This window comes from Plecotus auritus (genome assembly GCF_963455305.1).
Source record: "Plecotus auritus genome assembly, chromosome: 11".
Lineage (NCBI taxonomy): Eukaryota > Metazoa > Chordata > Mammalia > Chiroptera > Vespertilionidae > Plecotus > Plecotus auritus.
Window position 1 is genome coordinate 16,944,110 of NC_137777.1, and position 15,608 is coordinate 16,959,717.

The 15,608-nt window shown below is 40.9% G+C and overlaps 1 protein-coding gene across 6 annotated transcripts in view; it reads left to right on the top strand.

Annotated features, from left to right (window-relative positions):
- Nucleotides 1-15,608, top strand: part of ZFPM2 (zinc finger protein, FOG family member 2) — a 446,629-nt gene that overhangs the window by 289,349 nt on the left and 141,672 nt on the right. For all 6 annotated transcript variants that reach the window (XM_080646300.1, XM_080646302.1, XM_080646303.1 and 3 more), the window contains one exon: nucleotides 5,638-5,749. In XM_080646300.1, coding sequence (XP_080502426.1) covers nucleotides 5,638-5,749 — 112 coding nt within the window. The remainder of the gene's footprint in view (nucleotides 1-5,637; nucleotides 5,750-15,608) is intronic.

Here is a 15,608-nt window from a genome sequence, read left to right on the forward strand (position 1 = left end):
GTTCTTACAGCTTCTGTGTGGAAGTGACATGGGTCAGTCCTTGTTCAATTTCATTGGTCAAGTGAAGTGCTATGACCACACCTAACTTTAAAAGAGACCTGGAAAGTGGAGAATTGGAAATAAATGATCAGCGGCACTAGTGACTATCCCCACTTTTAAAATGGATAATGGAGTTGCTCTTGACATCTATGCTAATGATGACAAATATTACCAGTGCCCGAGAAATAGTAGGGATTCAGCACATGTTTTTGTACATTTGTAATGCATCTGTTCATAGAGGTCTTTAGCAAAGGTTGGACAGGCATCGATGGTATACTCTACTCTGTGTCACTTGCTTTCCACGGCAAGCTTTGAGATAGAAAGTATTGCCCATTTCTCAGATGTGCTTGTGAAGTTCAGAATGTTCAAGTGATTTTCCCTTCACAGAACCCACCAGTAGCATGTGTCAGGATTAAAACCTACATCATCTCACTCCAAGAACAGCAGTGTTCTTTCTGCTACACCTCAACTCTAAGGTCAATGATGAAAACATGGAATGTTTTAAATTCCTAATTACAGAAGCAGGAATTATTAGTCACCACTGTGTAGTTCCTCATACTTTAAGGCACAAACATCAGACATATCTAATGATTTTAGAATGGCAATGAAGATTTGGTGTTATTCCCACCAAGGGAAAATTGTCTTCTAACTTTTGAGCACATTTGATGAGGCAGTTATCTTTTTTTTTTTTTAAACTTTAAGTCAGTGATGCTGAGTGTCTTTTCTATTGGTTTTCAATGGCTGCCAAAACAAATCACCATACACTTAGTGGCTTAAAACCACACAAATGTATTACATTCAAGTTCTATAGATCAGAAGTCCAGTACGAGTCTCTAGAAACTAAAATAAGTTTGTCAGGATCTGTTCCTTTGTGGGGGGTGGGGGTTGGGGGGGAGTCAGGGGAGAATTCATTTTCTGCTCATTCAGATTGTTGGCAGAATTCGATCCTGGAGTCTGCAGAACTGAAGTCCATTTCTTTGCTCCCTTTAATTGAGGTCCCTCCCAGTTTCTAGACCACTGCATTCCTTAGCTGAGGCCTCAGCTTGCCACCCTCAAATGCAGCAGGCGGAATCCTTTTCATGTCCAGTCTCTTTGATCTACTGCTGCCTTTTTCTTCGACTTAAGAAATCTCCTGTGTTTTGATTGGGTCTATCTAGACCAGTGGTTCTCAACCTTTCTAATGCCGTGACCCTGTAATGCAGTTCCTCATGTTGTGGTGACCCCCAGCCATAAAATTATTTTCGTTGCTACTTCATAACTGTAATTTTGCTACTGTTATGAATCGTAATGTAAATATCTGTGTTTTCCGATGGTCTTAGGTGACCCTGCTAGCAGTTCTCAACCTGTGGGTCACTAGCAGGGTCGCCTAAGACCATCAGAAAACACAGATATTTACATTACGATTCATAACAGTAGCAAAATTACAGTTATGAAGTAGAAACAAAAATAATTTTATGGCTGGGGGTCACCACAACATGAGGAACTGTATTAAAGGGTCACGGCATTAGAAAGGTTGAGAACCACTGGTCTAGACCAGTGGTTGACAAACTCATTAGTCAACAGAGCCAAATATCAACAGTACAACGATTGAAATTTCTTTTGAGAGCCAAATTTTTTAAACTTAAACTATATAGGTAGGTACATTGTTATTAACTTAATTAGGGTACATGGTATTTTGTGGAAGAGCCACACTCAAGGGGCCAAAGAGCCGCATGTGGCTCGCGAACTGCGGTTTGCCGACCACTGGTCTAGATAATCCAGGGTTGCCTAGACATTTCACGGTCCTAAACCTTAATCATATCTTTAAAATCCCTTTTACAAAGTAAGGTAACCTATACTCAGGTTCCAGATGACTAGAGCATGGACATCTTTGGGGCCCAGATTTCTGTCTACCACACCTTTTACATCTGCTCTCTTTTCTCATCATGTTGTAGCAACTGTGATCTCTGTAGGAGACTAGATAAAGATCTTGGCCTTCATTTCTTCATTTGTGAAATCATTGAATGTAAAGTTGCTTCCACTCTTAACTCTTGTATAAATCCTTATGATAGAGAGAGGCATTGGAAAGTAAGCCTAATGATCAATGTGAATATTACTGTTATTTTCTATTCATGGATTTTGCTGGAGTGTGGATTTCATATAATCCTGACTAACTCCTTCCCTCTCACACTTGGTAATCTTCTTTGAAGGCAGTCAATCTCTACAAAAGTTGACTTCTTCAGAAAGAAATTGACTTACCTGCTCAAAACTGTAATAACTGGTCCCTTGAGATTTTTTTTATCTACTTATTTACTCTACAGCTTGGATATAGCTTTCAGCAAATCTTTGGTACATTTTTGCTTTTGCTTTATTGATTTGGAGAAAAAGAAATTGTTTCCTCTTTAATTTAGTTTCTTAGTAAGTCAGATTGTACCTGTACCCAAGCATAATAAATACTTTCAAAGTTTTAAAAGGTATAATGCCAAATTTACCATTAGGGAAAGATATTAATTAATGGTTTTTTATTGTGCCACAAAATTAGCTGCTTTAAATATTAATTTGCCCATGTACAAAGTGGAGAAAATGTTAATGCCGAACTCTTGGAGTTAAAAAAATCAAAAACAAAAATTCTAAGGAAGTCCTTAATACCCCACATTTAGCAAATAATAGATATAAATAGCTAATGTTTTGATAGTAGTAATAGTAGGAGTGGATGTGAAGAACACATCCCAGTATGCTCAGGACTTTCTAGTTTTAACACTGAAAATCCAACATCTTGGGAAATGCTTCAATCCCAGGAAAACCCAGATGGTTGGTCACCCTAGGAGTAGTAGTTTGGAAACAAGAGATAAATATAAATAAGGGCCCTGCTTTCTACAAGCTATTTTACCTAAAAAAAATTATTAAATTTTTGAGTTGCTATTTCTTTATCTGAAAATATATATGAAATATTAGGACCCTTATTTTTTCCTGCTCAAACCATCTTTACTGGCTTTATTATGCTCAGAGAATTCAGCACAAAAGGTTTTGCCTAATATGAAGAGGACCTTCAAGATCTGTTTCTGACCTGCCCTTCCATATGCTATATTCCTTCCTCCTACTCATGTTGATAATAATACTATTGATGATGATGATGACAGCTAATGTTTATCTAGTGCTTTCTACATAACAAGAACAGCTCTGAAGACTTTGTAAGAACTTAAAAGAGTCCAGAACTACTCACTATTTCTTGTACACATGACTTTCTATATTCTATTCAGACTTGCCATGCTATTACCAGAAATTGTAAATTCCTCCTGTATATCCTTTAAGATCCTGCCTGAATATCACCTCTTCTATGAAATCCTCCCAGAATCCACAGGACAGGAATTTCTCTCTCGCCCTTCACTGACTTTCAAACAATTTACTCATGATGTTACACTCCTTACCATGCTACATTTTGCATTATATCAAACTTTTTTTTTTAACGTATCTGGATCCTTCACCAAAATAACACCTGTTCATATTTCTAGCACCACACATAGGACTCTGTTTATTGGTTTGTTTGTGAAATGAATGGAAGAGCAATTGATTTACTTTACACTTCAAGATTCCCTAAAGAGTTTAAGTGATTAATATCTATTTTTTATATTATCTATCAAAAACTGTAAAAGCTCATTTACTGTGTAGAAACCCATATGGCTTTAAGAACTATGGAATATAAAGATTAAATAATTAAAATGAAATAACAGAATACAGTGGAAATGGGGCCAAGTGTCTATTGTTGCAATCTAGTCTTTAAAATCAGAAGAAGCAGATGTTACAAATAAGATGACTAAATCCATCATAGACAGGTTTATCTGAATGGTGGACTGTCTCCCGTGACTTGCTCTGCTTACTGCTTAGAGAACTGCTGACCCTGATCTGTGGACTTAACTGTTTCTCTGGTAATAAAAGGAGCTAAAATTTGCATAATTAAGACCTACTGTTTAATTGGATATGGGTCACTATCATTTCAGATTGAAGAAGCTTGCTTGTGCTCAAATTCTGGTTTGTAAATGGAAATAAAAAGAAATGGTCACTCAGACGGGTAACCCTAGAGACAACTTGATAATATTTTTTGCCTAGCTTGTTAAAAATTACTTCTTGCCTCCAGAGCTTTCAGATACTTGTTTTTTAATGGTTATACTAGCTAAATATTAAGATATGTGGTTGAAAAAAGTAAGACTTTAAAATGAATCAAAGTATGAATATGAAAAATCAGTATGCCAGTATTTCTTACAATTGATCTGGTTTACTACCTCTTCTGTTTTAATACTTGAAGTATTTTTTTTTTCAGACTTCTTTTTAAATATACCCATCATGGTTCATGTTTTCATTAAATTGTGTATTCTGTGGTAGTTTTATCTCTCATCATACAATTGAAACTTCAAGAAGTGGGTTAGCCTTCTTTTTAACATGCATCATTTTTAATATGGCTCCACAGTTAACAATGGGTCATGTCTCATGCGTTATCATTGTTGTCATTCAGCGGGTGAAACGGGTTTCCCAGATTCCTCAGAGATTTGAAATGGCCAGATTACATGGAACTCCTCAAGCGAACACTTGTTCATGCCAATTTGGGAAATTGGTGATAGCACAAAACATGTGGGAAAGTCCCAGACTGGGCTGAGGTCTCTTTGGCAGGATCATATCTAGGTGGAAATGCAGTTCAGAAATTACCTGGAGACCCTTGTATTGTACTCTGTGTTGTGGTTTCATGATATTTGATATACAGAACATGGGCTGCTGAATGATAAAAGTCTGAATGCCAGTTCACTGTGACTCATCAGAAACAAGTCTTGCTAAGCTTACTTATTTCCTCCCAGTTTATTTCCTACCATGTCCATTTATCAACATCGTTAAAGAAACAACCTAAAATGCTGACACTTTTGAGCCTCGTATTTAAAATGTCCACTGAAAACATTTTGTCTCCCTGCGTCTGTGTCTCTCAGAGGATATCATGCTTTACGTGCTCTGCGTCTGATTTTATTCATAACCCCTTTTATAGTCTTTCTGAAGACAATGTATGGTTGATCGTTAGCATTATTATTATTTTTTCAGCTACAGTTGGACTACATATCCACACTTAGCAAAGGAGTTGAGTAGATTTCATTATTCATTCAGAATAAATTCCTCCTCTAATATAAATGTTGCTGGGGATAGAGCTTTGAAATGGATCCTGATTCTTTACATTCTTTCCTGTCTGTTTCAGGAAATAGTGAGATCCTGTTGATAATAAAGGACAATGTGTCTAAAGTTCACTTCTAAACACCCTGCTCTTTGCAATGGAAGTCATCTGCATTCTCTTTATAATTCAGAGCCACAAGAGATCTGACTAATCTTGGCGATCTGATCCAGTATCATTTGGGGGGGGGGGGGAAGAAATCCTTGATAATAATTCTACCATTCAGATTAGTGCAAGCTGGAAAGTTTTACAGCTTCTGTCATCTTAAAAAGATATCAGGAGGCAGGGGAATAAGGACTTGGATTACGGTTCTGGAGATTTAGTTGTTTGTAAAAAATAAAATGATCCGTTATTATTCAAGGTTTTAATCAATGAAAGCAAATGGCATCTGTTTGTTATCATTCTTTCTGCAGAAGACAAAGGCTCAGGCCCCCATGGTGCTGACTGCTGGTCCCAAGTGGCTGCTGGATGTGACCTGGCAAGGAGTGGAGGACAACAAAAACAACTGCATTGTGTACAGCAAAGGTAAAGGCAAGATCCTGTCCCTCCTTCTTTGGAAGTATTGAAACCTGAGAATTGCAAAACAGCGTCAAAGGAGCTGGCATGGGAGTACGGAGTCAAATTTGATCCTCTCTTCCTTTTTCTCTTATGATCTCTCTTACCTGTGTTTGCAGCAAAATCCAGTGCTTTTTCACAACGTAAAACAAACAGTACTATGCCATGAATTACTTAGCGCCATACACATTTTCCTAAACTCTGTTCATATTTGAGTCCCCCTTCCTTGTTCTACGTTTTTAGTGATGGCCGGTTTGAGGAAATCCCAGGTTTCTCTCGAAGGCATTATCTATCGAGAAGCAAATTCCTTGTGACATTTAGCACTTCCTGTCAAGGTGTATGCTCCAGGAGGCACTGCATTCCAGCCAGGTTCTTGAAATCACTCATGACACGGGAGCGTAGCTTAAAATGAAACCATGGCAAAGATGGAATTCCGCCCAGCAGTGATTTCTGAAGGGCAGGAGGTGACCGGGAAGGAGGAAGCGATGGCTTGCAGAGCTTTGCCTTTGATTTGCTCAGTGCGACATCAACCTAGACTGTGTCACCCAGCTACGCCCTGGCTACAAAGGAGCTGAGCCGCAGCTCACAGCTCGGTGGTGGCATATTGTGGGGCTGGCTCTCCAAAACACAGCCCCCTCCTCGTGTGTGGTGTGGTTTGGGGCCCTTTGCTCCACATTCATGTTATGGACCCGCGCTCTGTACTTTTTCCAGTGAAATCCCTAATCGCTCTGCTTTGTAAATATTGCAAAACCTGTGCTTCTCATGTTTAATTTCTTCTAGCGTTCGTTTTTAACCGAATAGACCTACTGAGATCAAAGATTTATTTGCACATTGAACCTAGACGCCATAAAAGCATACAAGGGACCAAGCAAATAAGCGCCCCTATCAATGTATTAACATAGAAAACACTAATCATAACATCAAAGACTCTTAAAAACTTGCTAGAAACAATTACAACTTGTTCCTATAATCATTATAATTTGTACACTTATAAGAGGATTGCCATTAAACTGCCGTAGCCTTTGAAAGTTGAAACACCGGAAAAAGGGAATTTGCAAGCTAAGAAAACAATCTGCACAGCAGGATCTGATTATATCCTTTTTCCTTCTATGATTGCTGATCCCATACCCACTAGTTTCTAACCCTAAATACCTGTGCTAGGCTGGTGGGGGAAGTTTTAGCTGGAAGAGAAGGTAGATTTTTCCCAGAATATGTCAATATGATCTATCAACGTGGGAAGAAACAGTACAGTGGACCAACCTCCCAATGCCCACATTCAGAATGCAAAAATACAAAAGGGATCTTCAAATATAGGGTTAATTACTGAGAATTACTTTTTTTTTTCTCTGCAATATCTTATCTACATGATGGCACTGTAGTATGGACGAAGCAAGGGAATAGCTTGTTCTCCTATCATAACCCAAATCCACTGCATCTGTAAATCAGGCATTCTTTTCAAAGAAACTATGGTTACATTGTTATATAAGGAAAATAACAAAATTCTAAGTCATTGTTCAATGGAGTACTTTTTTTTTTTAAATATATTTTATTGATATTTCACAGAGAGGAAGAAAGAGGGATAGAGAGCTAGAAACATCGATGAGAGAGAAACATCGATCAGCTGCCTCCTGCACGCCTCCTACTGGAGATGTGCCCGCAACCAAGGTACATGCCCTTGACCGGAATCGAACCCGGGACCTTTCAGTCCGCAGGCCGACGCTCTATCCACTGAGCCAAACCGGTTTTGGCAATGGAGTACTTTTTTATTATAGTTGGATATACCTCAAGCCTTTTGGCAATAAATTTTGAGTAATTTATGGAACCTTATTAATTAATACTCTATACCAGCCGTGGGCAAACTATGGCCCGCGGGCTGGATCCGGCCCGTTCGGCTGTTCTATCCGGCTCGCGGAGCCGAAAGAGCAGAGGGTTCTCTTGCTCTCCCCTCCGCTCCTTTACTTTGAATTTATATTAGTTCACACAAACACTCCATCCATGCTTTTGTTCCGGCCCTCCGGTCCAGTTTAAGAACCCATTGTGGCCGTCGAGTCAAAAAGTTTGCCCACCCCTGCTCTATACTAATAAAAGGGTGATATGCTAATTAGGCTGGACGACTTCTGGACAAAGCCACAGCAGCTGCCTGAGCCTCGGCCCTTGCAGCTGAGGCTCAGGCAACCGAGGCTCAGACAGCCGCAAATGGCGGCTGCGGCTGCGAGGGCCAGGCCAAGGCTCAGGCAAGCCACAGATGGCGGCAGTGGCAGCAGCAGCAGCGTGATGGGGGTGTCGCCCTGATCACCTCCCGCAGAGGGAGGCCAGACTGCGGCTTAGGCCCGCTCCCCCTAAGCCATCAGTAGGACATCCCTTGAGGGCTTCCAGACTGTGAGAGGAGGCAGGCCGGGCTGAGGGACCCCCCTCCAGTGCACAAATTTTTGTGCACTGGGCCTCTAGTTAACTCATAAAACTTGTGCTAGCCTTGTACCTGGATAATAATGGTCACATTTATTAAGCACCCCTGAGTCCCTGCCCTTGGCATTCCCATACCAAACTGTACATGCTTCTTTCATTCCTCTTCATTGCCTTGTTTTATGATTATCATTTTATGCATTTAGGAAGAGTAAGTAAAAAGTAAGCTATTTCCTGCCTTTCCAATCTACTCCACATTTACTGAGGGCAAGGACTGTGTCTTAGTTGCCTTTCTATCTTTGGTCTGGCATGCTGCTTATACAAAAACAAAAAAACAAACAATGAAATAAATATTTATTGGTTGACTAGATAAACTAATGATGAATGTTTGCCAGAGACTGTAATAGACACTATGATGATGAACCGTTTGATTTCTTGCCATTTCATAGTTTCTAATCTACAAAAGGCAATTAGATATTGTTTACCCTATAAGAACAATTAGTATTGCAGTTCATATAGCAGGGACTACAGTAACTATATATGCATTATTTCATTTAATCATCATGTAAACCTCCCATAAGGTAATGAATATACTACCTCATTTTAACAAGGTGAAATTGCGAATTCGTAGGGTAAGTAATTTGCCACGGTCATGGAGCTAATATGCACAGCAGTTGAAGTGGGATTCATATGCACATTGGTCTGACTTAGGGTCTGGGTTATACATAGTGGAATATGTTCTCCCTGCATTAAGATTTAAACAGCTCAGTGAGATGGGCAGATTTTTTTTCATTGGACACACTGGGATTAGTGCTCTGGGCAACACACTTGGGAAAACTCTGCTGTAGACTCTACTCTGATCTCAATGGGCTTCAGAGGCCTGATATTAATTTCTAGAATTCAGATTTTCATTGGAGGGAGGGGATAGCTCCCCCACGGTAGGTCGTCAAGTTCTGGGAATACCTTCATATTTTGGGATTGGAATAGGGATCATTCGAGTCATGGAAAATATGACCCCAGGAAGTGCACCTACCAGGACCACATGGGCTCTGAAGCCTTTTGCCGTTACAGCCAGCAGGTATGGCAGAACTTCTCAAAGCGAATGAGTCTTGTAGGTGGAAGGATTTAGCAATTTAGATTTAACAATATTGACTTGAAAATCTAATGTGTGAGGCATTGTCATAGTGTGTATGTTATTTTGGGGGGCTCTTGTTTTCAAGTGATAGAAATCCAAATGAAGTTCACTTGCGTGTGCATGTGCGTGTGCGAGTGTGTGTGTGTGTGTGTGTGTGTGTGTGTGTGTGTGTGTGTGTGTGTGTGTGTTGGGAGGAGGGGCATTCATCTGCTCATGGACCTGAGGGAAATTCTGGGCTTCAGGAACACCTTAGTCCAGTTGTTCAAACCTTGTCCCCAGATTGTCTCTCTCTGTCTTCTGCTTCCTCTTTCTTTTGTGGGCTTCATTCTCAGAAGTAGTCTCCTCAGGCGGTGGGAAGCTCCAGACTTATTCTACCAGCTCAACAATTCCAGCGAAAAGAGAGCTTTTCCAGATGTTTATGGGGATATATCACATACCAATCCCTAAACCAGTTAATCGCTCTGACTCTCCCTGACTCGCTCTCACCGACTACAATCATTCTTAGGGCCAAAGAGTAGAATTATCCCCCCAGGAGCCACTAAGATGGAGGGTAAATAGTTTCCCCAAAGTACTGTTGCCACACACACAGAAATCGTTGCTTGTGGGGCTAACATCCATGCACCCAGATTTCCTTACTTTGTTTTCTAGCTGAGAACCTACATGACTTAGGCATTCTATGCCAAAATCATTATTATATGAGGTGGCTAACTGAGAGTATATTAGCACCTGTTTACAAATAGGATGTAACATGCATATGTGTAGTGTTTTTAAAAATTGCCTTGACTGTGAAGTTTTTGATATTTTTAAGTTGTGTCCATAGGCCACTTAATATGTAACTGTTGCCACTTAAAAGACACACTTCTTGAAGTATCATTAAGTGTGGGCTAGTAATGAAATTAAATATAATTATAAAATTTTCACTGCCAGGGCGTTCATCAAATAATTATTATAAAATGTATTATATCGCTTAGTGCTGCTTAACTGCCTGCCATCATCTTGTTTCATCAATGTCAGAAAAGAGTAGTATTTGGCATTAATGTCATAATCTCATGTACTTTTTTTCCTGCCTCAACTACCCCCTGTCATTCCAGAAAGTAATTAGGTCATCCAGACATTGATGGACCAGACTTGTTGGGCCGTCTGTTTTTGCCATTATTTTCAGCAGACTCCAGATAATTCTAATTCACTTATCTGCAGTGAAAAAAAAAGACTAAAAAGCACCATGCTGCAGTGAAAGGGAGGTTGCTAGGGGGTAGGATGAGCAAGGTCTGCCCACTTACTACTGAAACCCACGAATGCCTGTTGAACATTGGAGCTTGTCTTCTGTTTTTTCTTTTCCAATGACAGTTTACCCTGGATATTATTTTGTATTCGTCTCAGTTGTACAGCATGGTGTCTTCTTTGCTCTGTGACGTTCTGTTCTTTAGAGTGGTTGGCCCTTTTATATATGAAAAGTAAATGGCTTAATTTGAGTTTTGTGTTTCTGAGTATTTCCCAGTAAGATTAAGCCTTTAGCATGGGCTTTTGTTCATGCAGCTCACTTCAAATAAGGAGCTGTTATTTCAGAGTAGCCACATTGTCTAGGTCTCCAGATTAAGAGAACAGACATTGTCAGTAAAAAGAGTAGAAAAGTATCATGCTAACCCTCACTCTCACCTTAACCACAGAAGAATTCTTGCTCTGGCCAGGTAGCTCAATAGTCCTACCCATATGCCAAGGTTGCAGTTCCAGGTCTTATACGAGGCACTGTTGAATTAGTGACAAATTCTAATATGACCTATCTTGGGTGAGCAACTTTCTGCACACTGACTAAATTGATCAATTTTTCAAAACAAAGATCTTTCCTTATAAGGATTCTTGCAAAAGTCTGGACTATTTTCCATGTTAAAATAGAGGATCTGTTACATGTTCCTAGAACTTTGAAACAATAGCCTCGTCTAAAGTGGCAGCCAATTTTTAAACTAGCCTTCAAGCAACTTTACTGAAAGGACCCAATATCATAGAAATAAGAAATAAAAATTTAAAGGGGGAAAGGTGCTTAAAATAAAGTTCTTATTTCCTATCGGTAAGTCATAGAAAAATGTATAACTATTGTCTAGTTTTACAGAATTCTTAAAAGAGGTGGGTGCCTGAACCCAATATTTAACAGCAGGAATTATAAAATCATAAGGCGATTAAGTTAGCGAGTCACAGAATTCCAATATTGCTTTTTAAATGACTTCGGGATATAGGAGGTACTAAGGTTATTATCTGTTATCAGGAATACAGTGGAATTGTACAACTGGATAATAACCAAACAAACTGACACAATGTAAAATTACATTATCAGTGTGTTCAAACAAAATTGCACCCTAAAGGAGTCCACATGCCAGCTCAGAGCTGCAGTGTAATTATGCTTAACTCTGATAATTAAAATACAACAGAGATCAACAGAATCATTTTCATTAAGAAAATTATTAATGATGGTGGTATAACAGTAATTGATTGCAGAGCTCCACAGGATAACGCAGTGCCGAAAACCCAACGTGTGTCGTGAACATCTGAGGCTTTTTCTGGGTGTGTTCTGTAAGAATGAGAGATGTTCTGGGGAGTGAGCCATGTATTATTCCTGTTCTAGGAACCAGTGGTTGTAAAAACAGCTGCTTTAGAAAACCACCGTTTTGAGTCAAATTGTCCTTTCTGAGGGGTTCTTAAGGTCAAGACAAGTGACCCCCGTAGTGACTATGTTATTTACAATAGAGCTGTCTGTTGCAGATTACAGGATGACAGCAACTTGAGCAAATATCGGGCCTTCTGTCATTTCACATTTTACTATGCATTTGCTATATTTTTACAGTTGTGTGAGTGATTTAATGATGTTATTCCAGTCTGCTTCTGTTTGTACCAAATAGTTTATATCCTTAGTTATTATTAATATATGCTATACGATATGAAAAAAATGCTTTTGTTCTCATATCAACATCACTGTGAGTTTCCTTAATGAAATGTTAGTAAATAATCCTGCATATAATACTATTCATTACCTCATGCTATATCACATGTTGGAGAAAAAATATCCCTGACTATCCTGGATCCATGCATGAATGAAGCTTCTGTCTCTTAGGGGTAAAAACCCAGTTAGGATGATGGCAAGTGATAAAACCTAAGAATATATCCGTTTTATAAGTATAAAAACGCAAAAGGCAGAGTGAGGTGACTGACTGTCATTCAGGTAGGTTAGCTTGTCATTCAAAGAGATGCTAATCTTGAAAGCTACCCCCAAAAGTATCTTTGTCAACTAAAATGAGGGACAACTCTTTAGGGTAGTAGATTTTTTCCAGAGTAAGATACTGTGAGTAGTTCTTTAGAACACTGTATTACATCGAGAAAATTATCCTATATAATAAAAGCCTAATATGCTAAGTGTCCGGTTGTCTGGTCAGCTGTTCAATCAATCAAAGCATAATATGCTAATGACATGCTAAGGCTACTCAACCGCTCACTATGACATGCACTGACCACTGGGGGCAGATGGTTGACCAGTTGCTATAATGTACAATGACCACAAGGTGACAGATGCTCCGACCGGTAGGTTAGCCTGCTGCTGAGGTCCGGCCGATCAGGACTGAGTGAGATAGGTCGGACATGCCCTGGAGCCCTCCCATGGTACCTTCCCAGCTGGTCAACCTCCCACATCCCTCCCCAGCCTTGATTGCGCACCGGTGGGGTCCCTTGGCCTGGCCTGAGCCCTCTTGCAATCCGGGCTGAGGGCCCCCCCACCCCAAGTGCACAAATTTCATGCACTGGACCTCTAGTTATATTATAATTCCAAGTGAAAAGACAGAATATGAGGTATTGAGCCTCATATAATTATAATCATACTAGAGGCCCGGTGTACAAAATTTAGGGCCGGTGGGATCAGGCCTAAATGGACAGTAGGACATCCCTCTCACAATCCAGGACTGCTGGCTCCCAACTGCTCGCCTGCCTGCCTTCCTGATTGCCCCTAACTGCTTCTGCCTGCCAGCCTGATCACCCCCAACCACTCCCCTGCCAGCCTGATTGATGCCTAACTGCTCCCCTGCCAGCCTGTTTGCCCCTAACTGCCTTCCCCTGCAGGCCCAGTCACCCCAACTTCCCTCCTCTGCCGGCCTGGTCACCCCTAACTGCCCTCCCCTGCAGGCTTGATTGCCCCCAACTGCCCTCCCTTGCAGACCTGGTCCCTCCCAACTGCCCTCCCCTCCTGGCCATCTTGTGGCAGCCATCTTGTGTCCACATGGGGCAGGATCTTTGACCACATGGGGCCAGCCATCTTGTGTGTTGGAGTGATGGTCAATCTGCATATTACTCTTTTATTAGATAGGATAGAGGTCTGGTGCATGGGTGGGACCAGCTGGTTTGCCCTGAAGGGTGTACCGGATCAGGGTGGGGGTTCCCTTGGGGCATGGCGCGGCCTGGGCGAGGGGCCTGTGGTGGTTTGCAGGTTGGCCACGCCCCCCTGGGACTCAAGCGGTGGCCCTGGTATCTGGGATTTATTTATCTTCTAAAATTGAAACTTTGTAGCCTGGAGTGGAACCAAGCCTTCTGCTTGCTCCATGGAGGCAGCCATTTCTGTTGGAATTTATTTATCTTCTATAATTGAAACTTTTAGCCTTAAGCGGAGGCCAAAGCAGGCCAGGGCTGCAGAAGCTTGGCTTCCTCCATCGCCAGGGGCAACCCTAGCCTCCTGCTCTCTTCAGCTCCATGGCTGCCACCATTTTTGTTGGGATTTATTTATCTTCTATCATTGAAATTTTGTAGCATTGAGTGGAGGCCTGGGCTGACCAGGGTGTGCGGAGAGCTTGGCTTCCTCCATTGCCAGGGAAACCCAAGCCTCCCTCCTGTTCTCTTTGGCTGCAGCCATCTTGGTTGGGTTTATTAGCATATTTGCTCCTGATTGGCTGGTGGGCGTGGCTTGTGGATGTGTTGGAGGTATGGTCAATTTGCATATTACTCTTTTATTAGATAGGATTAAAAAGTGTGTGCATAGAGAATCATACTGGAAAGAAATACCTCAAAATTATTCCAGTATTTCTATCAAGGTGGTAAGATTTGGGGATCTTTTTTGAATACCTCTTTTATAATTTTCTTCACTTGATTATTTTTTCTTATGTAATTTGAGAAAAGTATTTGCAAATGAAAATCACTCTTTGTTTTAGCTACGTTCTTGCTCTTCTTTTTATACAACCCAAACTAAAAGAGCAAAGAAATCTCTGTCTTGCCTACAAAGTGTCTCTCATCCATTGAATTTAAATTATTTCCTGGTGATATAATTATTTTTATTTAGTATCTCTATAAATGTCCTAACACAGTGGTCAGCAAACTGCGGCTCGCGAGCCACATGCGGCTTGCAAGCCGCGGTTTGCCGCTCTGCTGACTAATGAGTTTGCCGACCACTGACCTAGACTCTCGATTCCAATAATTACAGGCTGTTGTTGTTCCTTGTGATTAAGCCCCTATGGCAGTGGTCTACAAACTCATTAGTCAACAGAGTGGCAAACCGCGGCTCACAAGCCGCATGTGGCTCGCGAGCTGCAGTTTGCCGACCACTGTCCTAACATTTTGTTTTATAATTTCCCAAATAAAATAAATGTACTTGGGCCCATGCTTTGTGGATGATATGGCCCAGATGTCGTGAGAGATACAAAGGACTATGAAACATCGCCCTGACTCAAGGAGCTTACTGATGAAGGTTGTGTTAAACTGAGTTCAGGCTTGCATGGTCAAAGCAAAGTTGACAGAGGATGTGGAATTGTGCTTGGCTATTGAAAGTTGAATATAAGTTTGAGAAATGGAAGGAAGGCATTTGAGGAGGTGGAAACGGTGCCTAACAGCATACAGTGTTTCTATGAGAGTGTCAGAGCACGCTTTATTTAGATCAGGGAATTTACAAATGAGACCAGTGAGGAACCAGTTTCTGAGGGTCATGCCTTGGTTTCGGGGAGGAGTGGAGAGCTGCTGAGAGTTCAGAGGCACAAATGATCATATTGGGAGTTTAGTACAAATGTTGTGTGTGAGGTTAAGCTTGGGTCCATCCATTAATAAAAGCAAGACTTTATCTGTCAGGGGAATAATGTTGGTAGATACACCCTCCAGAAGATAGTAGTGAATCTTTCTCCTTATCCACTTAATACCGGAGTCCCACAATTTTTCAACTCCAAATGGACCTCCTAACCCTCACCCCACCACCATCATTTTCCTGTCTGCCAGCCCCTCCTGTTTTTTCTTTCAGGTCACCTGGCTTAGATTCCAGGGCTCATGACTCTGATTACT